Below are 27,701 nucleotides of genomic sequence, written 5' to 3' on the forward strand. Positions count from 1 at the left end.
CAGGTTTCCACAATCTTTGTAGGAAAATACTATCTTGGTGATGTAGGTTTTATGTTAAAATGAAATATAATAACACCTTATCGTGTGGTGAGATACCATTTGAAAGAATATTCGCGAAGAGGGCCACAAAATGCAAAAGAGTTGTTTAATCATCGACATTCATCACTTAGAAATGTAATTGAGAGAACTTTTGGGGTGCTCAAAAAACGTTTTCCAATTATAGCCAGTGGGACTAAGCCACATTATGATGTGGATACTATGACAAAAATTGTTTTAGCTTGTTGTATTCTGCATAACTTTCTATGCAGGGTCGACAATGATGAGTCTCTGCTTGAAGAAGTAGATAATGAATTGTTACAAGAAGATGTCCAACCAAGCACCACCAATGCTCGTGAACATGACTATAGGCTAGGGTATCATATTAGGGACACTATAGCAAACGAAATGTGGCAAGATTATGTAAACAATTAATTTCATGAACTAATATATTTTGTCCTATTTTTCAATGTTTGTCATTCTAACTTTATTTAAGTTAATTAGATGGATCGCGGGAAAAATGTTGCTTCAAATTCATCAGGTTCTTATCGAGAGTTCACCAAGTGGACGGTGGAGATTGACCTAATTTTGCTTAATGCAATGATTGACGAGGTACGAAAAGGGTGTAGAATTGATGGTGGCTGGACCACTCAAGGATACACTAACATAGTTATGGCTTTAAATGAGGCTGACTTATCGGGTCTTAAGAAAAATAATGTGAAGAACCACCAGAAAAGGCTGAAGGACAGGTGGAGGGAAGTCCATGATTTGTTTGGTGGATTAAGTGGTTTCGCATGGAACCAGACCACCAAACTTTTTGAAGCCGAGGACGAAGTTTGGAGTGAGCTGATTAAGGTACAATGATAAGTACTTTTTTATGTAACAATTACATTTCACTTCACATTTCGTATCAAATACTAATATGTGAAATATATGTAGGCCAAACCATCTGCAGCGAAATGGCGTGTGAATCCCATTCGCCATTATGATCTCATGGAGGAGTTGTGGTCTAATGATAGAGCCACGGGAAGTCGGGTCAGGACAACCCGTGACATCAATTCACCTCCTGACATGAGCAATTTCAGTGTCAACCTTGGGGAGAATAATATGGATTATATCCCCGAGCAATCGAACTATGAGGAGGCAGATGACTACGTCCCACGATCACCTGCTCCTAAATTCCAATCTAGTGACACTCCTTCAGACACACCGTCAGACACTCCTTTTATGCTGTCTGCTGGCTCTGCGGGCACATCCTCATCTCGAGGATCAAAGAGAAAAGGCCCTACTATGGATGGCATTGATGAACATTTTGCAATGTTGAATACTAATCTTCAACAATGCGTATCATCAATGAAGGATGGAAATGAAAATGCCTCTCAGTTGGTGAATATTGCTCGTGCACAGGCAACGACAGCTCAAGATATACCTGCCGAAATTAGACGAAGAAACTACCTATATGCTGAGCATGTACACCACCATCGATGCCATGCCTCATACCAATACTCAGAGTCTGATATTTGGGCAATGCTCGTGGAGCTAAACATTCAGGATGAACAGCTCATGGATCAATGCTACGAGTTTTTATGTGACCATCTCGGAAGAGTTAAGCAACTATTTGGGATGCCATATGAGCGTCGCATGACAAAATTGTTTGGATTTATGACTAGGCATTGATTTCATATCTCTGCGTCGGGGTTACCTTTAATTATTGGACATGTAATATTTAACTGTGTTTGTTAGTTATTGGACATGTAATATTTTGCTTTGTGAACTTCTACTTTCATTGGCCATGTAATATTTTGCTTTGTGAACTTGCACTATTGTGTTTGAAAAGACCTACCATTATGTTTATGATATTATGTTAACTTTTGTTTAGTTATTTATTGTAGTAATTGCATTGTACATGGCATCATCATCCCAGAAACGTAACAGAACCCATAAGGGTAAATCTCCAGCAGAAGATGTTGTCGTTCCTCCTCCAGCAACGAGGATTGAACAAGTTCTTGATTATTCAAGATACTTTAGTACCAAGCGTCAAATGGTGGTGTTTGAAAAGAAGTTTCACGCAAGACCAGTATTACCACCAAAAGTGATGCATACTCCATTTTTTGCTGCTCCAGGATTTGAATTCCAAAATCTTCTGAATTGGCAAGGTTTACAATCTTTCCTTGGAATTAATCTTCCGTATTATGAGGATTTGGTAAGAGTATTTTATACAAATGTAAAAATCACACCTGTTGGTCACCTTGCCATTGAGATTTGCGGAAGAATGATACACATTAAAGAAATGGATTGGATGACCATTGCTCATCTACAATATGACGGTCTTAAGTTAACCCCTGGGAGGATCCCTGAGGAACTGAATTTTGATCGAGCACTAGCATTATCATCCATGATTCGTGAAGATGTTGAAGGTGAAAATCTCAAAAATGTCGGTAGTCTGAAAATGAATGACCGACTGTTACATTACACATGGGTGCATATCTTGTGCCCTCGTGGAAGCAACTTTGCACAACTACTAAATGAAGATATTTTCATGTTGTGGTTAATAAAAAAGAATGTACGCATTAATTGGCCTTATTACATCATGCAACACATCATCAAATGTCAGGATAACAAGATGCCTCTCCCATATGCAAATTTGATAACGAGGATCTTGCAGGTGTATGACTTCGACTTGTCGAATGAACAAGCAATGATGTTAGGCTGAAATCATTACTTTGGGAAAAAAGTATGACAAAATTAAATATATTCCAGGTTAATGGCGTATGGCAACTTGGTAAACCTCACCATGCACACGAAGAAGATGATGAAGATGATGAATTGTCAGCACAAGATGTTGAAGGTGGTCAACATGAGGCGGAAAACCCCACTCAAACCGAATTGTTAACTCAAATTTTGTCCAGCATACAAAGCATGAATACCTGAATTGACAGAGTTGATCAAAGGATGAACAGAATTGAGGATACTCTGAATGACATTCAACGTCATCAAGGCCATTGAGTGTGTTATCATTATGTTATTGTCATTGTTATTTTTATTTCTAATTTTCATGTTGAACATTAATGAATTGTTATTGTTATTTTTGACGTTGACCATTGACAAATTGTTATTTAATATTAAGGTTTTATGCTACTTTTCATGCTACTTATTTACATAATCATATTGTTTTTAATACAACTTTTTTACCATTTTATTTCTATTATGCATAAATCATATTTGTGTCCTTAAACCCTAATACGGAACTTCGACAACATTGGTTAAGTGTCATTCAATGTCTGCGTATCAAAACACGTCGTCATCTAGTTGTACTGGTTGTAGTGTGCAAAAACGTGGTACTTTTACCCATGCTACTGGGAGCACAAGTGCCTTCGTTGCTCCTATTTGTGATTGTGGACAATTTGCTGTTTTGAGAATAGCGACAATAGAAAAAAATGCTGGAAATTTTTTTTGGGGTTGTCCCAACTACAAGGTAAAATTTATTCAATTAGGTTTGAAACAAACTTAAGAATGTTATTTTAAACTTATTCATTGTTCAATTTTATTGTTTTCTTCAAAACAGATTAGAAGTGGCATGGTTCTAGGCTGTATTTTTTTCAAATGGTGCATTGAAGACGTTGCCGATGAAAAAGATGCAATTATTATCATACAACAGAATAAGATATGTCTTCTAGAAAACCGTTTGAAGGTCTCCACAAGAAGAATTAAAATGTTATTACTGGGGATGCCTTTTCTTTTTCTAATTAACATTATTATGTTCTTCATTTTGACATAATTTCAAAATTACAAACAAATGAACATGTCTTTATATCTCTTTCCGGATTAAATGTAATGACTTTATATTATATATTTTGACACCTACTTAATATTCATGTTATATTCTAAATATCTATTTTCTTTTTAAAATATATTCATTTTGCTATTCATAATAATGAAAATCATGTATATATATAACATAACATAATTTAAAAAATCATATATAATATTAAAATTATGTAAATAAATTAACTTAAGTAAAAAATAAATTTAAATTAATAAAATGTTAAATAATAAAATTATACTTAAATTTTAAATTATAATTCATGATTTCTTTCAATTTTACATTTTTTTATTTATAAATGAAACTTAAAATTATTTTAATTAACTAAAATATGAAAAAGGATTAATCATTATTTATTTTTTTCTTATATACAAGGGTAAAATTGTAATCTTACAAACTTTACTATTTAAAATAATTTATAATATTCTTACAACTATCACATCACTCACAAATTTCAATAAATTTTCCTCACACATCCACTCTAACATACCACAATCCAAACAACCTCAACTTTCTTCACACTGTCACTCTCACTCACCCTCAACTTTCCACTCCCCCACACCCTCTAATCCAAACACACACTAATGGTGTGTTTGCTTCTAAGTGGGAGGAAGGAGGGGGAGGAGGGAGGGGGTATTTTTTGTGTTTGTTTCAAGGGTTTTGAGGGTGGGGGAGATGGTGGATGATTTTTTTTACTCTTTACGACTTTGTTTGGATTAAAGGGTGTGGGGGAGTGGAAAGTTGAGGGTGTGGGGGAGTGGAAAGTTGAGGGTGTGAGGGAGTGGAAGTGTTAAGAAAATGTGAAGAAAGTTAAGGTTGTTTGGATTGAGGTAGGTTAGAATGGATGTGTGAAGAAAGTTTATTGAAATATGTGAGTGATTTGATGGTTGTAAGAATATTTTGAATTATTTTGAATTGTATAAATTGTAAGATTACAAATTTACCCTTGTGTATAAAAAATAAAAATAAATGATAATTACTTTATACACATTTTATTTAATTAAAATAATTTAAAATTTTAACTATAAATAAAAGAATAAAATAATTTAGAATTTAAATAAATAAATAAAATATAATATTTGATTCTAATTAAATTATTTTTCAATTTATTATTTTAATATTTATATTGTTAATATTAATAATACTTTTTTTATTATAAATATATTTATATTTTAAGGTATATAAGTATTTTTTATTAAAAATATATTTAATATTTTTTTATTATGAATATATTAATATTTTTTTTGGATATTTACAGATTACTTGAAATAAAATTTTCTATTAAAATGGAATTCTATTATTTATATTTTTAGAATTTAAATATTTAAATAGATTTTGTATTTTCATTAATAAATCAAAATATAGATTATTATAATATATAATTGAATTCTATTATTTATACTTTTAGAATTTAAATATTTAAATGTATTTTTTATTCTTATTAAGGGTAAAAATGTAAATGCTCAAAAGCTATGTGTTTGTTTCAAGAGTTTTGAGGGTGGAGGAGTGGATGGGGAGAGGGTGAATGGTTTTTTTCACTCTTCACAAAATGAAGAGATTTGGGGAGATTGATGTGGATTATTGTATTTTTACCAAAATATCATTTTGCATTCATTTAATTACAATATATAAAATTAAATATTATATAAATTTATTTATTATTTATAATTTCAAAAATATTTAATTATACTATTAATAACAACATATAATTATAAATAATAAAAATAAAAGAATAAAATTATAATATCAACTATATATAGTTATATAAAGTAATAAATGAATATAATAATAAATATTATTTTCATAAAATTTAATATATTTAATAAATTTATTTCAATTTATCACAAAAATATTTTTATTATATTTTTAATTTTTTATTAAAAAATATAAATATTTATGAATATTATATATTAAAAATATTTAATTAATTCAAATCTAAAAAACAATTATAATTTATTATTCAAATAATTTTTAATAACAAGGACAAATTTATAAATTTACAATAAACCTTACTCATAAATCCACTCTATCTTCTCTCAATCCAAACAACTTCACTTATCCTTACACATCCTCTCTGATCCTCAGAAATTAATTTCCTCAATCGTAAATGTCCTCTCAATTTAAAGAGAGCCTAAATTCTAAATTCAATTTGAAAATAAATAAAAGGAAATGCATGTAACGTGTGCGAATAACCAAATGATTAGTAGAATCAAGTATTAGATGGAATAGACATTGTGAGGTGACAGGATTATAATTCACCTCTACTCATATTTCGCATTATAACTCTCTAATTATCATATACTTCCACCATCATTTCACGTTATACTAAACTTTAATTTAATATATTAATTATCTATATTTATAACGTAAAAATATTTTCTTTTACAATCTCTACATTCATGTCATGTTGATCATGGCCAAAACCCAAGGAAGTGAGAGAGTGATGCCAGAGAGCGAGAAGAAACCTCCGATAATAGAACCGCCGGAGGACCTCCTTTGCCGCAGGAACGACGGAAAATCATGGCGGTGCCGCCACTGGCGGATTCACGACAATAGCTACTGCCAGAACCATTACCTTGCCAACCAGAACAAAAGTCCTAGGTCTTCCACTTCTTCTGCTTCCAGCTTCTGCGCAGAAAGACATTGCGAATAGGAACAAAAGTTTGAAGAGACTTCGGGAACGAAAGGAAGAGACTGTTCCGAAGAAAGTCAAAGACAAGAAGGTGAAACTCGATATGGAAGCGGAGCGAGAATCTCCGAAGGAGGAAGGGGCTCTATTACTGGACAGGAAAACCAGGAGCCGAGAGAAGGAAGGTAAAACAATCGCTTGTTCAACTGGATGGAATTTGTGAAGTTGATGACAATGAACAGCTCAAAACGACGAGGACGAAGTCGTCGTTTTCGTCCAATTCCAACGGCGCGAAGCCGAGAGCGTCTCTCTCTGAATCTCGGATGTGTCATCGGCCGTTGTCCACTGTCAGAACTGTCGCAAACGGTTTTGCGTCTCTTGCATTCGGAAATGGTATCACATTCTAAAACCTTCGTTCCTTATTCTTCATTCGTTTTCTTGCATGAGAAGCTTGTTCAGAATTTTGAAACCGAATTGAGTATGTGTTTTACGCCATGTATCATATTATTTATCATTTTATCTATCATACGCTGTTTAATATGTGTCCTTTCCGTGGAAATTAGGATGCACGCTTGGATTTACAATGGTATTTTTCTTAACGGTTGATGTACAGTGTCTGTCTGTGTGAATATGACTGATTACAGCAACTCAGAGTGAAGCTTTTATATGATCTTGTGATTGTTCTGTCTGCTACTACGCGGTTCTGTACGCTACATCAAGTCCTGACTAATGAGTTCTCTTCTATTTATTCCATCTTTTGTAAGTGCCTGTTTGGTTCTACGAACCAAAATCATTTTTTAAATCTTCCACTCCTCTTCGTTTCCCTCCAACAACACACTGTTAACATAGAAGTTTGATTTTAGTAATAATATTGGGCATGGTGTATAGTTAAAGAAAAACGAAAGAGAAAACGGACACAAACTAAGGTAGGTGTCAATTAAAATAACGAATAAAATTTATGGTTTGGCATTTTTCTAAGGGTGTTTTGTGAGGAAGTGTGTCCAAAGTTTCTAGAAGTTCTAATGTGTGCTGATGATTTCTGTTTCGAGAATGATAATTTGGACTTTATTTCTCATTGATAATTTTCTGATTAAAAACGGAGCTTTTTCTCTCTTTGTAAATTTGTCTGTTTCAATTAATATAGGTATCCACAAATGGCCAAGGAGGCAATAGAAGAATCTTGTCCATACAGTCAAGGCAATTGTAACTGCAAGGCATGCTTACGTAGAGGTAGAACAGATGTAAATGCAGTAAGTATTTGCGAAATGGATATGCGGTTTCTTCATTTCATGCTTTCTCTAATGTGAGCAAGAAGTATAGATTGATTGCCTGTGTGCTCTAGGATTCTGGAGTCACTCAAAATGCAGATGAAAAGATTCGACATTTGAAGCATATAGTTCGAGCATTGTATCCTTTTCTGGAACAATTTAATCATGAGCAGCAGTTGGAAATGGAGATGGAAGCAAAAATTAAAGGTATGTTATAATTGCATAGGTCCTAGCGTCACTGCAACAAAAAATAGCATGCTGATGTAAGCTTGTATTTAAAAAACTGTATCTTCCATTTGATAAATAATGATCCCTGAAATACTGATCTTTTGATTTTGACTGCAAGACTGGCATCGGTTGCTATTAGTAATTAGAGATTCGTATACTATGCTCACTAATAGTGATTGTTATTTGGGGAGGAGGGGGGTCTGGTATAATGTGGTATTTTTTATTCATACATTTTATATCTCAAACTACAAATTTACATCAGTCTTGTAACTTGTGACTAGCTAAGTTACATGTTGAGACTAATGAGGCAGAATGTTTTAGTGCACAAAATATTCTGTAGCCTTTTAATTTAATCAATAGTACTTTATGTTCTGTCATTATCTGTGTTAATTTGTATCTTCAATGACAGGGTTATTGCTTTCCGATGTAGAAGTTAACCAAATTGTTTGTTCCGAAGATGAACGAATTTATTAGTTAGTTTCTCTCCAACATCATTTTATTTAACTCATGAATTGGTGTGTTTTTATGTCATAGTAATTAACTAATGCTATTGTCTATAAATTGCAGCAACAATTGCAAAACCTGTATTATATTGATTTTCATAGGAGCTTCCCAAATTGTTCCTATGATCTTTGCCTTACTTGTTGCCGGGAAATGCGTGGCAATTTCTTACCAGGGGGAGTAGTTGACCAATGTATTGATGTTTCTAATGCTCATTCTCATAGTGGAGAGCCTTTAGATCTACACTCATGCGAGAAAGAATCATCAGACATTTGTCTTGATTCAAGCTCTGTGAGACCAAAACCTCTGTGGAGGGCTATGAAAAATGGTGCAATCCCCTGTTCACCGAAGGATAACGATGGTTGTGAATATGAATATCTTGAAGTGTATATTTTCTCAAAATAGGATTTCAAATTTAAGAGAAAGAGTGAAAAGATTAATCAAAGTACATATTTTTATAAAGTTTGATATTTGGTATTTTTGTTGGATTCACTTAAAGCTCTTGTCTTCTTCGCAAAGAAGTATTTTTGCGAGAATAAAACCAATGTTTTCTTACACAGGCTCAACGTTAATTGGCTCAACGTTCTTTATATATTTATATAGTTCATATCTTCTCCTTCAATTATCTTTCATTTTCAAATCTTCTACAATCCTAACCACTACATACACAAGCCACTTAGCCACTTATGATCACACCTATGCCAAACCATTGATGTTACCCGTTCGTCTGCCCTTCAAACCAAAGCGTTCATTGATCTTGACTAAAGGGTAATTGAGAGAGTAATGTAACAAAAGTGATGAAATTTTAATTTTAGAAATTAAAGGCATGAAGTTGCTTTTCATGATTAAGGCAAACTAGCATTGCCTGTATGCACATTGAACAACAACCCTTCATAAAAGAAACAAATACATCCATGCACACTCAACTTACATCTAAACTTAAGAAAGAGTTGAACGAGGTGATAGTATTTAATAAAAGAAGTACTACAATTAATGTATAACTTTAAACAAAATGTGCTTTGAAGAGTGTACAAAATCAATGCTGTGATCTCAAGATTCTAAAAATCCATCCTCCTCTGTATTTTCTGCTCTGGAAAAAAAAATTCATGCAGATAGGTTCACTCCTGCCAAATAAACAAGATCAAACTGCCAAGACACATCCAAATGTTGCGATAAAAAAAAAACATAAGGAGCAGGATATGCGGAGCCAGCAACCCCAAGGTTGCCAAAGGCCTTGTAAAAAAGCCAGAAAACACAAGGAGATATAATACAATCCATGGCAGTTCCAAAAACTTGTCTCACAAACATAGACCTTGATGAAACCATTGCCATGTAACCTGTTTTGAATCCTACATTACATTTGAGGCTGTGGATACAATATTCATTTTGACCCCAAATGCAGCCAAACCAGCTATTAAACCACCATGAGAAGCCCCTGCCCATGCACCAATAGTGAAGATTGCTAACTTTCTACATGTGGATGCAAGGGACCAGAGTGTTAGTCCACACCCATATGCATTACAAAATGGAAGTGCTGGTGCAATCACGTAGATCACAACAATGTAGTACCACTTGAGTTGATGGAAAATTATGGGAGCAACGACAACAGAGATTACTGCAATAGTAACATAATAATAGCGAACCAAGCAGGAATTTAGTCTCTAAGGAACTTGTCAATCCAACACTTATATCATCATATGAGAGTGATGAAGATGAGTCAGGATCACAGGATGATGTCTCTTTTTTTTTGAAGAATTCGTTATTCAAACCAATAAAAGTGCGACCTAGAACCTTAACAATGTTCTATAGACCGTCACCGAGAATCATTGCTATGGCTATGAAAACCTGCACTTAGAGAATACATTAACAAGACTAACCAACCAGAATATGTTCCTCATTTTGTATTATTCAAAGAACAATAGTGCATTACACTATGTTGTATCATATTTATCTTGATTTGTTGTGCCAAAGCCATGTTAATCAAAAAATCATTTTGTTTCTGTAACAATTTAACAAAAATGTCCATTAAAAATTTATATCTCAGTTAAATTTATTCTTCAGAATACTATATCTTGACGTGATATTGTCCATATACCTAATGTTTGATCACAATGAAGCATACCTTATGATGTTTTTAAATGTGGAAAGAAAACTTACTTGGTAACCTTGAAGGCCATGCAAGCTGCTTTGCTTGATTGAGGTCTGCACAGTAGCAATCTCCTTTTCTAGCTAGCATCAATGAGAGGCCACATGATAGAATTCCACCATCCAAAAGGGATATATTGATTATATATGGACATATCATCCCCACACCACATATGTAGTCCAAAAGTCTGAGAAGAACCTGCTATGCTGATAAATATTTTATAGATTGAGAACTAAACTACATATATAAAATTATATTACAGATGATTCATGTCAAGCATTTTTATTAGCTTATTATTAAAATAAGAAAGGTAAGTTAGAATTTGAGTTTCTGAATCAACTTTGAATAACTTGCACTCATCATTAAGTATAAAAGCATTCTAATGGAAAAAGGAAAAATCAGTATACTCAGAAGAAAACAGAAGTAATGCGTTTATTTTTCCTATTTTATTTCATTAATAAGAAATATGTGATCACATACTTGTTTATATAGGCTTCAAGACAAAATGTAGGAAAGCTATTAAAGCCACAACCATCACTAGCAGTGTTAAACCATTGGAAGAAACCCCACAAGAAGCTAAAGGAAAAGAACTTCCCCAGAACACATTTATTTCCTAGAAAAGGAATGAGTTAATAGGAAATTAAAAACATCTTATAAATGTATTAATAAAGAAAAAGAAGGTTCTACAATAACAATGCCCGAATTCTCACTTTGCTAGTTGGCACCCTCTGTTGTATGAAAACTGTTGATAAGATGAGCTGTTGCAGTACCACTAGGATATGTCAACTTGAAGTCTACAATCATGATCTAAGAACAAAAAAGGAAAATAAAACTCAATTCAACATGCACTGAGTGATAAGAAGATCCATGCCTAGAAAGTTACATGTCATGAAAGAAAATTTACAATTAGAAATTGAAATTATAAACTTATCCTACATTTTCTGTGATGATTAATAATTGGTGTTGTTCATTACTTTATGCCCTTAGATTAGTGTACCTTCCCTAAGTGGAACCATTGAAAAGAGGCCCAAAAAGGTAACAATAGAAACAAGGCAATTTCTGCCTCCACCATAACCATATCATTTAAGACATAAAGACATGCACCAAACACAAAATTTAAAACCCAACATTTTCCTTGATTTTATTTTTTCTTATGGATGCAGAAATCCAGAAGTGATTTTTATATATTCTGGATTTTGATATCTGGAAAGTCATTTTTATTTTCATACTTCATTTAGACTTTCGGATGACCATATCCAGAAGTGAATTATGAGTTCTGGATTTTCATATCCAGAATGATGTGTTGTAAATGGTGTTGAGGATCAAGATCCGGAACTCATTTATGTTTGCTTACGGATCTTAGCATCTGGAAGGTTATTTATTTTGTCTAGGTAACCTTTTGGATGGTGAAATCCGAAAGTGACATATTAGTTCTGAATTTGTATCTGAAACTTTATGATTTGACTTATGGATATAAATATCTAAAAGACGAAATTTTTAAAATCATTAAGGACGAAATAAACATTTCAAATCAGTGTATTAGATGCGGATTTGAATTAATATGGTGCAGGAAGAATCAGAGTAAAAACAAATGCTATCATCTTTCCTAAACTTGGGTTCTTAATATCCTATGGATCGTTTGAGACTGTTTGCTATTTCTCAAGATGGGTGTTGTATGTTAACACCCTATTCGTATTCATAAAGAATATATACTTACATCCTAATAAATTAATATTTTAATTATTTTTTAATTTAAAATATTATTATATTATTATAATGGTTTGTGAAATGTTTTACTTTTTCAAGTGTTAAAGAATTTTTTTTCCTTCTGAACACATTGTAAAGATATACCTACCAAAGCCACATGTTCAAGTAAATCCAATCAAAGTGTCAACAGAAAAGAAGGTTTAGTCCTTGACATTGCAGTTAGCCGTTAAAGCACTGACTATAATTTCAACGTAGTATATTACTTCTCAAACAATGTAAAGTGGGATGATAATGGATTGAATTTTTTTGAACTTCAATCTAGTTTCAATAAAAGAGATTAGATCTAAAATTCATATCATTTTGTCTAAATCTAATTGAATGGTACTTTTTCAACCTATCTTAAATTATATTTAATAGAGTTTGCATAATTTTTTAAATTTAAATTTAAATTTAAATTTGAATCGATTCAAGTTGGACTCTACTCAATCAGAATGAATCTAATTGGGATCAGTGTAGCTCGATCCAACTTGACGTGGCTTCGTCCCAGTTAAATCCATTTTAACTTAGGCTTGATTTAACCTAATTTGACTTGAGCTCGATCTGAGCTGACTAAAATTCTTTGTGCACCATACTAATTTGAATCTGCACGTCATCACCTTTCATTTTTTTTTCAAAATTATCTTTCTATTTTGGATTTGAAAATTTGGAATTCAAAAAATACAATTCGAAAAATCAAAATCTCATTTAAAAAAGTAAATCCAAAATGCAAAAAATATTCATTTTAAAAAAAAAGAAAATCCAGAACACAAAATCTGAAAATGCATTCCAAAAAAGAATTTTCAGAATTTAAAAATGTGTTTCAGAAATCTAAATCCAAAAATTATTATGGAAAAGGGGTTCTGGAAGTATTTTTTTAATTCATACCCACCTTTTTGTTTGAGGTAATTTTTGTCATTTTACGGGGACATTTTTTTTATTTCACGGAAAGATTGGGTGTAGGTTCAAATTGATATGGCGTAGGGAGAATTTGTCTTAGGCCTACTGTGGCTCACCTTACCCAAGCCCAAATTGATTAGGGCTCAACCTAACTTAGTTCCAACTTGACCTTGCCTATACCTAGCCAATTCAAACTAACTTAGACCCAACCAAACCTAACCTATCTGGGTTTGGCTTGACCCAATTGACCTAGACCCATCCTAACTAGGGATGACAATGCGGGGGCCCATGTGGATCGACCCGCAATCCGCTACCAAAAAGTATGGTGCAAACTCACTAATCTAGCATGTTGACTCGCGTACTCACCCCACATAACCCACAACCTGCACGGGCCAACAGTAGGGTGTGGCGAGTTGGCCGCTGATCCGCGTAAATAAAAATTAATTATTTTATTTTTTTGTAAAAAAATCATACATCGCTCATTCGTTATTGGAGTGTGACCTTTATTTTTTTAAAATTGAATTTAATGTATTAAAAAATGAATGTTTTATTTTAATAATCTAAAGAAGTTATTATTAAGAGTGACATTGGATTTAGTTTGAAGTAAATATTTAAAATTTGTTAATAAAAAATAATATAAAGAGAATATTTCAATAAGATACTCATAAAAAATTATTCTTCCTCGTTAAACTATTTTATAGAAAAACTTTGATAAGATACTCTAATACATTTGCATACATATAGGAGGAAAATAGATGCAAAATAAAACTTTAATTATTTTTAATCAAGTCTTCTAACAACTCTTATACTTGAATTTCTTTATATATATTTTTATCTTAATTGAATAAATTGAAATAGGGATGAAATTTTATTTTTTCAGCAATAGAAATAGGTTTTTTTATAATTAATAAAATTTTAATCTAAAAAAATATTTTTTTTATGCGGGTTGGTCTCTCGACCTACGAACTATCTCTTATGTGAGACGGACTAGTAAAATGAGCCAACATTTCTTGTGCAGGATGGGTCAACCCGACTCGCATTTTGTGTGTCAAACTGAGGACGGGCCTATGCGGGAAGGGTCAACCCGCATTGTCACCCTTAATCCTAACCAAGTTAAAATGATTTTGACCAGCCTAACTTGACTTGGGTTCGATCCAACTTAAATTAACTTATGTCTGACTTGACTCGATTTGACTTTTGTTTGACTCAACTTGAGGTCATGCCTAGCCTGCACCAACCTCACTTGGGTCTAGCTTGACCTAGCCAAACCTGAGTCTAACCTAAACCAACTTGACTTTGGCATGACTTAGTATGACTTGTCTTGAGCTTAATCCAACCCAATTTTGGATGAATTAGACCCAATCCGACTCAGCCATGCACGAGTTGTGCCCAACTTGATTTGGTCATACTTTAGCCTTTCATAAAGTGATTTAGACTTGCTTTAATTTTAAATTTTAAAAATTCAAAAAATTATTCAATCTATATTCTATTCAAATTTAATTAAATTAATTGGACTTAAAAAATAGATTTAAATTTGAAATAAATACATTAAAATAAAATTAAAGTAATATGAATTTAAAAAGATTTGAATTTTTAGTCACTTGTAAAGCCTAGAACATGTACAATGATAAACATAACACAAATAACTCGTTTCAACTCGGAAGATTTTGAATAAATGGAAAGACTAATACACAACTCTACTCTTCATATTTATTTTATAACTAAAAAAACTGAAAAAAAAAAGTGTTTAGAAATGATAAGGACATATTGTAAACATCATAGCAGAATGCATCCAAAATTTAAAAAAAAAAAAAGTTAATATCGTTTTATTGACATAATCTTCTGCATTTGATTATTTGACAACTTCAAAAGGTGGTGTCACGAAGGATAAGTAACGACATCTACATGAAATATATGAAGGTTGGTTCATTCGAATGAGGATGTCATATTTCTTTTCTATTGCATGCATGAATTTCATTCACTAAAAGAAAGCGTGTAGAAAAAGAGTGATACCATAAAAGCAATGCCAGAAATGCGACAACATATGTCTGAATAACAATATTCTCTTTATGTTGATGAGTGAGTGAATGACTGAATAAGCATTCCAATTTTGGCTATATCTTCACAAAGAAGAACCCTAACAACCCTGCTGACATGCTTAAAGACGGAATAGTTATCGTTGTTAAATTGAGTTTCATGACAATGAATGTGAACAAGACTCATAAATTACTCTGAGAGTTATCTGCTTTTCCCATCCTGCCACCACCTTCCTCTCAAACGCCTTCTCAAACCGATGTGCCTTCCACCTCCTCCTCACCACGATTCTTTCTTTCTTCTTCTCCACTATCACTTTTATTGCTTTTTTATTATGATCTTCACCTTTTTTTTTCTTTTTTTTTTCTGTTCTTACTTTTAATTTGGAACACAGCGTGGTGCCTCTCTTTCCTCGTTACATTTTATATAAGAAAATTGTATATAAGAAGATTGTAAAAAAAGAAAATGATATGTAAGAAGATAATAAGAAAAATGGTAATTGGGCACTTCATATCAGGAAATATAAGTGTACGGAGACTTTCTCTCCAAATTAGAAGTTAATAATGCAGTGAACCAGGATTCTATCATTATCAAATTAATTGTGTATAATTGCATGTAATTCCGTATAATAATTGCGTATAATTGTGTATAATTTGATAATCATTATTTCTTTAATACTCCACTCAAGTTGGTAAGTGAAAATCATGAACCTCCAACTTGTGTCACAGCATAAAAAAAATTTCTTACGGTCATCGTGCGGTACTCTGCTTCCACACACAAATGATCTTGATATGTTTGTATGTTCTTTTGACTTCCATGAGATAATAGAAGAACCAAGAAAAATGTAATACCCAGATACTGATCTCCAAGTGTCTGACAACCTCCCCAGTCTGAGTCGCAATAAGCTGTCAATGTCAGATTGTTCTCGGATGGCAATAGATATCTTTGTCTCAGTGATCCTGTACTTTAGGACTCGAATTGCGACATCCCAATGAGGTTTCCGTGGGGCATATATAAATTGACTTAGGGTCCAAACCAAAAACACTATGTCAAGCAGAGTAACCGTGAGATCCCACAAGTCGCCTGTATTTGATTGGATCCTTTAATGACTTTCCATCGTCCAGTGTGAGTTTTAGGTATTGCTCCATCGGAAATTTGTTTGGACGAGCACTTGTAAGTCTCGTATCCTGCAAAATATCAAACGCATATTTTCTTTGTGAATATTTTCTTTGTGACATGTAAACACTAGCTTTGGAACGGGAAAATTCAATCTCTAGAAAATATTTTAAGTCTCCAAGATCTTTAATGCGATATCGTCATAATAGACCGTCTTTAAAATGCTGCATTTTAGTTAGATCAATTCCTATCAAAAGAATACCGTCCACATAAATCAAAAGGGCAGTAAATGATGACTTATTTTGTCTTGTGAATAGAGAGTAGTCTATCTTGGACTGTCGAAATCCTACAGATTTAACCACATGAGAAAATATTGAAAACCATGTATGGGATGCCTGTTTGAGACCATAAAGAAATTTGTTGCATTGACATACAATGTTCTCCCCTGTCGACCCCGGGTGGCAAGTCCATGTAAATAATTTCATGCAATTTGCCATGTAAGAAAGCATTTTGCACATCCAGCTAGTGAATAAACCAATTTCTGACTACTGCAATAGTTGTTAATTTCGTTGTTGGTGAAAAAGTTTTGTAATAGTCGACACCTTCAATCTGAGTGTACCTCTTTGCAACAAAACGCACCTTATATCTGTCGACGTTGTCATCCGATTTGTACTTTATTTTATAGACCCATTTGCATCCGATGGTTTTTGCCCGACGTGTAACAATGTCAAGCTCCACGTTTGATTTAGCTGCAAGTTGGAAAGTTCTTCGTCCATTTCTTTTTGCCAATTTGGATCAAGGATAGCTTGAGCATAAGTGTGAGGTCCTTTGATGCCTGTGATGTTAGCAAGATATGCACTATGTGTAGAATAAAATCGTGAATTAGAAAGAAAAGGATGTATAGATACCTGGTTCCAATCGGCGGCCGGTCTTGGGTAGTGGTTGAATGATTGACTTAGGATCCCGTTACGTAGTCTTGAAGCCAGGAAGGTGGGGTTGATGTGTGACTAGATTGTTGAACAGGAAGGTCGGCTGGAGAATCGGTAATGGGTGCTAAACTTTATGGCGTGAGAGAAGAAGGTTGGTCTACTGGAGGTTTATGTGCATTGTGATGAGTAGTTGAAGATGGTGCATCGAGTGAATGTTGAGCAGGAGTGGGTAAGTCAATGTCAATAACGGGCAAAATATCTTGTAATGGAGGTGAGGATTGAGTCTCAAACGATTGGCAGAATGGGAAAACACTTTCATGGAAGGTGACATCCCGACTTGTAAAAAAAGTGTTTGCATCTATATCAAATAATTTGTATCTTTTTTATTGTGAAGATAACCAATGAAGATGCATTATCGAGCGAACGAATCAAATTTTTGCTTAGGTGAAACAATAGTTGTGTAACAGAGGCAACCAAAAGTTTTTAGGTGAGAAAGTGAAGGTGGGTGATTATATAGCAGCTCAAAAGGTGATTTATTTTTTAGTAAAAGTGATGGCAAGCGATTAATGATGTATGTGGCGGCTAAAATGCATTCCCCCAAAATTCTAATGGTAAATGGGACTGAAATAGGAGAGCTCATGTTGTGTTTAAAATGTGTCTATGTTTGCGTTCTACTACTCCATTTTGTTAAGGAGTGTAGACGCAAGTGCATTGATATTCAATACCTTTTTTGAGAAAATGTACGCATTAATAGATGCCTGAAATTGATTTTGTACAAATGTAATGAATGATTCTAAGAGATGTTGGGTTTCAGATTTGTGATTCATAAGAAATAACCAAGTACATCTAGTATAGTCATCGACTATAGTGAGAATTTGTTTTTTCCAAAATGAGTTGGGATTTTATGAGGACCCCAAATGTCACAATGCAATAGATTACGGAGAATGAGATTTTATTATGCTTAAAGGAAAGAGTAGTCTTGTCTATTTAGCTTTGAGACAAATACTACAATTATTATGAATGGAAATGAGATTTTTATTGGGTAATAATGAAGATGCAAGTTGTAGACGCGCCGAAGAAGTATGTCTGATGTGCTTGTGCCAGAAATCAGTGTCAGTTGAAATTTGAGATGTGCAGGTTTGGTTTGGAAGAGGGGACATGCAGTATAACCTTGCATATTGTTTACTCGAGTCAATCATCCTCTACGTAGCCAAGTCTTGCAAAACGCAACCATGTGGAAAAAGAATGACACAACAATTTAGTAAACTAGTTATCTTACTAACGGACACAAGATTTAAATTAAAAGAAGAAACGCAAAGAAATACAATATTATTTTAAGCCTTTCCAGTTAAAATATTATTTATTACAAAATTTCTAATATAGTCTTAAACTTAATCATTTATGCATAATTATAATCAAAATAGTTTATAATCTAAAGGAAGTTATATTTGATTCACAAAATATTAAAGCACATAAGATTTCACATTTTTAGTGTGCTTTGTTTTATGTTTCCAACTACTAAAACTTTCTAAAAACATTCATTCATTTATATTATTTGAAAATTGTGTTTTGTAGGAATTAATATCATCAAATAAGGCTCGAAAACAATCACATAGTGTCAGAAAATAATCTAAGAATGTAAAAGTTGAGTACAGATACTCCTTGATAAAATAGATCATCTTACGAGTAGAAGACTAAATGATTGTTTGTCACATGCAACCTCCAGAAACCGTCTAATATGTGATTGAACATTATATTGATAATCATTTTTATGTCTTCGAAGTGTCTGCTTTAATAGAACTTTAGAAACAATTTAACTACAGAATATTTGTGCCTAACTTCTCTAATCTAGCTTCACCTTTCAATTAGTTGGTGACGAAAGACGTCAAATTCTGCTAGAGGGAAAAACATGAGCTAACTTTTCAAAATCTTAAATCTCAACACGCCAATGCACCCGTTCTAGGCTTACTTGAATTTTCTAAAAATTTTGAGCTAGAATGTGATTCATTAGGAGTAGGCATAAGTGCAATGTTATTGCACTACAAGAAAATTGTTAAATAAAAACTAATTTTAGAGACCAAAATAATTAGTCACTACATTAACTAAATTAGAGACTATTTTATAAATTAAAAAATTATTGGTATCTAAAATAGTTTCTATTATTAATAAAAATTTACAAAATAGTTTTCAAATTGGTATCTAACTATTGGCTACCAATATTAACTACTTATGTTTCTAAAATAGTCTCTATTAGTCTTTTAAAAACTAATCTAGAATCTAAAATATTCGTAGTTAAAACTTTGGAAGTTAATTTATATACCAATTTAAAAACTATTTTATAATATTTTATTAATAATAAAAACCACATTAGTTACTAATAATTTTTTAGTCTCTAAATTAGTATCTAATTTAGTTAACATAGTGATTAATTATTTTTGGTCTCTAAATTAGATTACTATTTAATATTTTTTGTAGTGTTGCAAAGAGGTTACCCAATTGTTTATTTCAATGAAAAACTTCATGGTGCCTCCTCAATTATCCCACTTATAACAAAGTGTTATATGCACTTACGAGAGACCTTCAAACTTGGGAACAATACCTTGTTTTAAAGGAGTTTGTCATTCATAGAGTGACTAAAAGTCGTTAAAATATTTGAAGGATGATAACTCTTGAATTTTCAGAATTTTTCTATACTAATTGTATTTTCTTGATGTTTCTTTGTTCTTATTTTCTGTTTTCAAATTAGATTTGTATTTTCTTAAAAAAAATAGAGTTTATACAAAAAGGTCACCGAAATAGCATTTTACATCTTTTATTTTGCTTGAATAATCTAACACGTGCTTTGATTATTTGAAAGGACAATTTTTTAACTGATTTTGACATTAGAAAGTTTAATGAAAATATTGAAGTAATGAAGACTAGAAACCGAAACTTAAAGAGCAGAAACTGTGTAGAAACAAGCAATAGATGGTCAACAATTTTTAACTTGTATTAGACAAATTCGTTCAGATCAATTATTTTTTCAACCTCAACTTTGCGAAAGTCATGATGATTGATTCACTTTCACTACACCCATTTGTAATGAAATAGAGAAATCTGCAAATGTTAGATGATAGAAGGTAAACAATCAAGAAAAAATCACACATAAAAACTTAACGTGGTTCAATTGAAATATTAATAAACTTCAATCTACGTCCACATGAAAATTCACTATATCAAAAAATTCACTATATTGGAGAGATTACAACTTCACATGGATTTTCTCTTTGCAAACTCTCACTCGAAATACAACTCTAATGTTACAACTCTCAGTTAGCTTCTACCAAATGTACAATCTCCTATTTATAGAACTAATATTGTTATAACTCACACTCGTAAAATTATGACTAACAATAAAGACATGTGAACAATGTTTCTTGTTTCAAAATAGAATAATCACTAAATAATTTCATCAAACAATAGTAGTCTTAATAGACACTACGAGACTAACAATCTAACAATATCAAACGATCTAGAAGAGAAAAATTTTATTGGACCATTCTTCACAATATAAAAAAAATAACAAATAAGATTTATATTATTTTATTGTGAATCGTAACCAAGGCGCACTAGCGCATAAATGCTAATCAAATGCGGTTATTTTACATTTAGCCGCATTTGATCAGCACGCATTCGTAAATCAGAGAGATACAAATGCGGCTATAGAGCCGCATTTGTAAATGCGATTTACGAATGTGGTTATTTCAAATAGCCGCATTTGTATATTCTTCTGAATGAGCTGAGGGTTTTAGGGGTTTAAGATTTAGGAATGCGGCTCTGGTAATAGCCGCATTCGTAAATCACATTTACAAATGCGGCTTTGGTAATAGCCGCATTCGTAAATCACATTTACAAATGCGGTTATTTACCAAAGTCGCATTTGTAAATCTTGTTTTTTGATTTACAAATGCGGCTTTGGTAAATAACTGCATTTATAAATAATGTTTTTTTTTTAAGTGCAATTTGTATTGTCCCTAAACCATATAAATTAAACTGCATAATGATCAAACTCAGTCAGGCAAATACAGAAATATAGAGATAAATTGAGAGAATCAAAATGTACATTTACAATAGTAATCAAACATAATAAAACCTACACTATTGATTAACTATGGTAGAGTTATAAAAATTTATGAAATATGTGGACCAAGAATCTCTGACATATGAAATGCCTTCCGAATTCATTGGTGTTTCGTCCGTGAATAACTGCATTGCAAAATATAGTTGACATAAATTAGTTTTTAGATATATATATATATATATATATATGTTCAAGAATTATAAAAATGATTTAACATATCATGTTATTACCTCTTTCCATCCAGTTTTAACACCTCTTTCCATTGTTTATTTCTTGATTCTTTACCGAACTCTGGAAACTCATCATCAAATTTCTTCCACTGAATAGAATCAGCTGGATGTCGGTTCATGCCATCACATTTCCTCTCATTTACATGCCATCTAAGATTCTTAGCATCGTTTGGGTTTGCAAACAAACGTCATCCTTGGAATGATGGGAAGATACCACATAACCTTCATTGGGGGTCCATGCTTTTCTATATCTTCAATAGTATCATCATCTTTTTGTTTCAACTTATAACGTGATAACCCACACCTCAGAAAACTTTTCAACAATTCAAAAATTTTCCGGTATAATATACAATCATTGGGACATGCATGTATCTTTTTATACTCCATACCCATTGGACAAAGAATCTTTTTGGCCTCATAATTACGATTAGGTAGAGTATTTCCCTCTGGAAGCATATCCTTCAACAACTGAAGCAATTTCGTGAAATTTTTATCAGCCCATCCATTTATTGTCTTCAAATTCATCAATCTTAACACCGCAGACAACCGTGTGAAGTTAGTTGATCCATGATACAATGGAGTCTCTGCATCGCTTGACATACTTTCATATCCATGCGCTTTTGCAAAAGACTCAGCTCCTACATCACGAATCATGTCTTCCAATCGATCATCATCTACATCATCGTGTACTACTTCATCCATGGTGGACCCCACGTATTCTTCAGTTACGGAAACACGTGGTAAATTTAATAATTCACCATGCCATGTCCAAGTTGTATAAGATCGAAGAAACCCATCACATAGCAGGTGCTCCCTCATTATATTAACATCCAGTATCCTTCCATTCAAACAATTAATGCACAGACACCTGATCTTTGCTCCATCATGACCACTATTAATCGCGTTACGTTGTGCAAATTGTATAAATTCTTCTAATCATCTTTCGTACTCCTCACTTATACGAACATAATTCATCCAATTTCTATCCATTATATATTCTGGAATAATTAGAATTTTTATATCAGTGTTCTATCTCACGCGTTTGCCGAGGATCGAACACCCTCAGACTCAATACCAGAACGTATTATTGCTAAACATAACATATAAAGTAACAACTAACTACTAAATAATATAAATTACATAATACATAAAAAAACATACAAATTCAAATTATAAATTATAATAATATAAATTTTGAAAAATACAAATTATAATACATAAAAAACATACAAATTCAAAATATAATAAATACTAAATAATATAAAATTTAAAATACACAATAAATTATAATACATAAAACAAAACAAAACAAAAAATTTAAAAACCAACCTTGTGGGTGAACCAAGTTGTTGGTGAAGAGTGGAAGGGGAGAAAGAGGAACAGCGGCAGCGGCGGCGAAAGCAGTGGCGGAGCAGCGAAGGAGAGCCAATGGAACAGTGCCTTCAACCAACAATGAAAAGAAAAACGAAAGGCATTAAAAACGAAAACCAATGTGAAGATTGAAAGGAAGAAAGCGAAACTCTAGAATGGTAATACATACCTTCGACCAATGCAATGAAGTTCGCAAACAAGAGAAAAACGAAGAAGATGAACAGCGCAAACGAAAGAAACTACGAAACTGTTGAGGCGCGTAAAATTTTTAGGGTAAAAAGCATTTACAAATGTGGTAAACGTAAAAACCGCATTTGTAAATCAAACTTTTTTATTTATAAATGCGGTTGTTTGAATAACCGCATTTGTAAATCAAGCGCTTTGATTTACAAATGCGACTATACAAACAACTGCATTTGTAAATCAAAGCGCTTTGATTTACAAATGCGATTATTATGTTTAGTCGCATTTGTAAATCAAAACGCTTGATTTACAAATACGGTTATTCAAATAGCCACATTTATAAATCAAATTAATTTAAAAAATATCACCGCATTTTTTACGAATGCGTTTAAACGTTGAACCGCATTAAATAAAGAGCACTCTTTTGGCGGATTGACAATCTAACTCCTGTACTGACACGGATTATAGTTAAGAATCCCCTAATTCAACACACTCTAAAGTCAGTTGTTACTTTTGAAGTACAGTGTCACATTTAGAACATTATCTGCTATAATTTGTTTTTAAAAGGTGAGATGAAACATTTTGTAATATCTAAAAGAACCAATCAGTGTCTTTAGGATGAAAAAGCTACCCATTGTAGCTTTTATTTACTTTTCTTTTCCATTACATCCTTATGGGCCAGAGGTAAAAATAAATTATGAATATATTTGGTCTCCATGAAATGATATTCTATGTTCTTGAAATTGCATCTTAACCAAACAAAAAAAACATATAAACCAAGTAATTTACAATCTTTGAATGGCACTGCCTTCTCTGACAAAAACAATAGAAATTATTTCTCATCACCTGCATGAAATTCAAATTCACCAGTACTCTCTATATGCTTTAAACACTTGTATCCTATGTAAAAGTCAGGGTCAATTATGGTGAGGCATTGATTCATGTTCCTCAACAAGTGTCACCTTTCAATACCTTCTCATCCTTTTCACTAGGTCCAATTTCTTGACAAATGGAAGTCATCATTTCATTGCCCAAAACCACTCCTTGATTTTGTATATAGACCCATTTTTCTTGAAAAAGGTAGAAAAACACAATCAAAGATATCTGAAGAGTGAAAAGTATGTTCCAAATTTTTATGCCTTTTGATGTTTTTTGGTGGTAGGCTCCTAATCCAACATATACATTCAGGACACCCAGGAATGTTACTGCAGTTCCAAGTATCCAATGTGCAAAGAACCACACACTTCTTTTGGATCCCCTGTGAAGAACAATAACAACATCCTATTCATCATGTTCTATTAACAATGCTAAAACTATCATTAAAAATATGAATTGTATAGAAGAGAATCCATAAAGTGCTTAAATAAATGTACTTTCTAGATTAAAGGTATAAACATAGAACATAAAAAATCTAATAACCTTAACTTTTTGCTGATTTTGTAAGGTTGAATACTTATCTTTTAAGATATTTAAACTCTACACTTATTTTTTTAAGATATTTAAAGGATAAATTATTTCTATTAGGTCTCTCGAAATTTGGTAAAAATTAGTTTTAGTCCTTTCATGTTAAAAAGGAGATGTTTTAGTCATTGTATTTCTAAAATGTGGTGGATTTCATACTTTGTCCTTAGGATTAAATTGATCACATTTCAGAAAAATGCAGAAGACCAAAACCACCAATTTTAAAATGTAGTGTACTGACAAACCAATTTTGACTAAAACATGAGTAACCTAAAACACATTTTACCTAAGTAAATGGAAATGAAATTATTCAATGGTATGTGCATGGATACACATTTTCTCAATGAAAGGGAATTTCGGTAGTTTTACCTCTGTGGTCGAAAAAGGCCAAGTAAAACTTGGAGCCAGATAATGCCATATAGTGCAACTCCTAATCTTTGATGACTATTGTTGAAGAGGTTGTTGAAATTTTTTATGGACATGATTGCTCCAACTGTGGCAAGGAGCACAGCAATCATCTGTGAATAGAAATTCAAAAGTATATATCATGTTAAAAAGGAAAATGGCATCAATGAAAAAAGCACTTTAGACAAGTTAGTTATTTCTGTTAATGATGATCTACATTAACTTCTGGCCTTCATCATAGCCATGACTTGGTAGTATCAAGAAGAGCCAACAGCATAATTTTGTTGTTTTCTTCACAGGCTGTGTTTCACAGATGAGATGAAGAAAGCTTGGTAGATTATTTAATAAAATGCCTTTCTTGTCCTCAAAGTATCCATTATAGTCCTTGTCACTAAACTAGGAGGTAATCACCAATGCATAATCTCATTAGATACTAACAAGCTTTTAGGCTAAAAAATTGCTACTTTTAGCTTCACTTCATCATCATTAAAAGTAAATCAGTGCTACAACTAACCTTATAAAACTAATTTAAAACCATTAACAGATCCAAAGGTTGGCCAGGGTTTTGCTCTTCTAAAATTTTAACTACTCTCTTCATAAAGTTGTTTATTGTATTCTAATCTAAAACACTGCTCACTCTTATCTATTCTTAAAATTATTTACTAACTTTAATCATTCACTAATGGACAAAATGCTTTAAATTTAGGTATGAATTACATATAAAGTTAGAGGTTAAACAGGGCCAAATCAGTTTTGAATTCATTTTATATATCCCCTTCAATTCATATAGACATATAGATCCTATATGGGTGCATTACTAACTTAACGATACTGTGTCTGAACTGCAATCAAAGAAACACAATCTCATTCAACTTCTCAATATTTTAAAACTTTTCCTCATGGCTTCTGAACTGTGAATGAAATAATAATAGTATAAGCTATTTGGTGAAAAATAATTCCTGAAACCTTTTCCTACAAATTTCAACCAGTACTAGAATTATGCTTATGCATCCTATAAAAGTAGATAGACCATTTTGAAAATACTATTTACAACTTTTTTGGCCCTTTTCACAGCACTTATTTTCTAGACCTGTCCTGTTTACTGCCATTAATTCTTGTTCTTTGTTTGTGTAGATCATTGGTTTTCAAGTAAAAGAACTTACAGTATACACAATCAATTATTACATCTGATTTGGAATTGTGATGTAATATAGACTTGGATATACTTGCCTGTAAAACTGAATGAACATAGAACACAATTCTATGCCTTCTTGGGTTCTCCTCTTTGTTTGATAGTCTAATTGCAAGTATACCAACAGGCATCAAGAATCCCATTGAAGCCCACAGGAGAAAGCCATGTAATGTAATCTCAAACTGAAGTCTTGGACTCATCTTAACCAATCACAAACAAGTTTAGCTTCAGAGACAAAACTCACATTTATTAAACAAAGGATTTAAGGTGTAAGATTGGAAATTAGGCAAGGGGGCAGAATGAACAGATGCCGCTGCCAACTTAATTGAATAAAAGTTCAGAATATGCAATATAGATGGAATACCTTACCTTAATGTGGTTGTTATCTTTGGTTCTTGAAGGGCTGCTTGTAATTTGCTGGTGCTCTTGGGATGAGCTAACAAGGGGAAACATGATGAATACAATAGAAGCATGAAAGAGGAAAGAAATGAGCTTTTGTTGAACTCCCATTCTTCCTAGTTCTTTCTTTTTGGTGAAAATATGAAAAGGTTGTCAAACTCAAACTCCAATGCCAGAAGATATAAGGAAGCAAACAAATGATAATATTCTAAAGAAAAACTGAATATGATTTTCCATGAACTAAAAAGCTTATCCTCTCTTTTTTCAAGGGTGTTCTGCTATGTGCATGTGAGAGAGGATTCTGAGCAGAGAGCACTCTTATCTAGACAGTACAACAAAAAAGTTCCAACCAATTCAGGAAAAATATGAGATCAACATGAGGTCAGATAAAGCTCATCAGAAGAGAAAGGGTTTAAACTTTAACCCTCCTAAAGTATACATTTCATTTCAGATTAAACTGACATTTTCTTAAGGTTGTTGCATGGAAAAATTGATTGTTGGTACTAAGTCCTGAAGATCTTAGAGATAATAAATGGAAGTGGAAATAAGGCATTAAATGAGATTTCAAACTTGTGGGGTTCACTTGGACAGGCTTTTTGAGAATGTGGAATTGCAGAGCTAAAGTTTGTCAGATTTCAATGTGAGAGGTTAAAATTTATACATATATGTACTGAGAGAAAAAGAGGATTTGTGCTAGATTTACATGGTAAACATTATCTTATGCTTCCCACTATTGATGCACATCATTATAACATGCTTGAATAGACTTCTCCACCAACTCAACCCAATATACAGAATTTGGTTGTAAAAAAGTGAGTCAATAAAATCAGATTCTACAAAGATTTTTCACTTCTGAATTAAAAGTATCTCTACCTTCATACACTAACATTAGAACTATTCCTCTCATTCTTCTCTAACTCTTAAAAGTATGAAGATTATTTTTATAAAACATTTTATAATTTTATGAAAGATTTAACTTTTCTCTTT

General features: G+C 32.5%; 2 protein-coding genes and 1 pseudogene across 4 annotated transcripts; 1 reads left to right on the plus strand and 2 right to left on the minus strand.

Annotated features, from left to right (window-relative positions):
- The first annotated feature begins 6,266 nt into the window (after positions 1 to 6,266).
- On the plus strand, positions 6,267 to 8,929 carry LOC137833032 (lysine-specific demethylase JMJ26). Its single transcript, XM_068641424.2, has 5 exons — positions 6,267 to 7,247; positions 7,633 to 7,738; positions 7,831 to 7,963; positions 8,394 to 8,457; positions 8,552 to 8,929. The coding sequence occupies exons 2-5, from the start codon at positions 7,643 to 7,645 to the stop codon at positions 8,667 to 8,669; spliced, it is 411 nt and encodes a 136-aa protein (XP_068497525.2). The 5' UTR covers positions 6,267 to 7,247; positions 7,633 to 7,642; the 3' UTR covers positions 8,670 to 8,929.
- A 660-nt stretch (positions 8,930 to 9,589) lies between these two features.
- Positions 9,590 to 24,200, minus strand: LOC137833331 (putative metal-nicotianamine transporter YSL7; annotated as a pseudogene).
- Positions 23,943 to 27,629, minus strand: LOC137831055 (cytochrome b561 domain-containing protein At2g30890). Of its 3 annotated transcripts, none has more exons than XM_068638569.2 (4): positions 26,685 to 27,629; positions 26,354 to 26,515; positions 25,088 to 25,236; positions 23,943 to 24,515 (listed from the first exon to the last, which is right to left on the minus strand). In XM_068638569.2, the coding sequence occupies exons 1-4, from the start codon at positions 26,823 to 26,825 to the stop codon at positions 24,206 to 24,208; spliced, it is 762 nt and encodes a 253-aa protein (XP_068494670.2). In that variant the 5' UTR covers positions 26,826 to 27,629; the 3' UTR covers positions 23,943 to 24,205. The 3 variants fall into 3 exon arrangements, with proteins under 3 accessions (XP_068494670.2, XP_090160152.1, XP_090160153.1); XM_090304026.1 differs by having other exon boundaries at positions 26,680 to 27,356; XM_090304027.1 differs by having other exon boundaries at positions 26,354 to 26,540; positions 26,685 to 26,824.
- Positions 27,630 to 27,701: the final 72 nt, after the last annotated feature.

The sequence above is a fragment of the Phaseolus vulgaris genome, chromosome 6 (assembly GCF_051622355.1).
Source record: "Phaseolus vulgaris cultivar YP4 chromosome 6, ASM5162235v1, whole genome shotgun sequence".
NCBI lineage: Eukaryota > Viridiplantae > Streptophyta > Magnoliopsida > Fabales > Fabaceae > Phaseolus > Phaseolus vulgaris.

Excerpts from the sequence above, each read along its gene's own strand:
- LOC137833032 (XM_068641424.2), top strand. The coding sequence starts at position 7,643 with ATGGCCAAGGAGGCAATAGAAGAATCTTGTCCATACAGTCAAGGCAAT. Across the intron at positions 7,739-7,830 it reads GTAGAACAGATGTAAATGCA|GATTCTGGAGTCACTCAAAA; the intron begins GTAAGTATTTGC and ends TGTGTGCTCTAG. Across the intron at positions 8,458-8,551 it reads GAAGATGAACGAATTTATTA|CAACAATTGCAAAACCTGTA; the intron begins GTTAGTTTCTCT and ends TATAAATTGCAG.
- LOC137831055 (XM_068638569.2), bottom strand. The coding sequence starts at position 26,825 with ATGGGAGTTCAACAAAAGCTCATTTCTTTCCTCTTTCATGCTTCTATT. Across the intron at positions 25,237-26,353 it reads ATGTTCATTCAGTTTTACAG|ATGATTGCTGTGCTCCTTGC; the intron begins GCAAGTATATCC and ends TTCTATTCACAG. Across the intron at positions 24,516-25,087 it reads GGCCTTTTTCGACCACAGAG|GGGATCCAAAAGAAGTGTGT; the intron begins GTAAAACTACCG and ends TGTTCTTCACAG.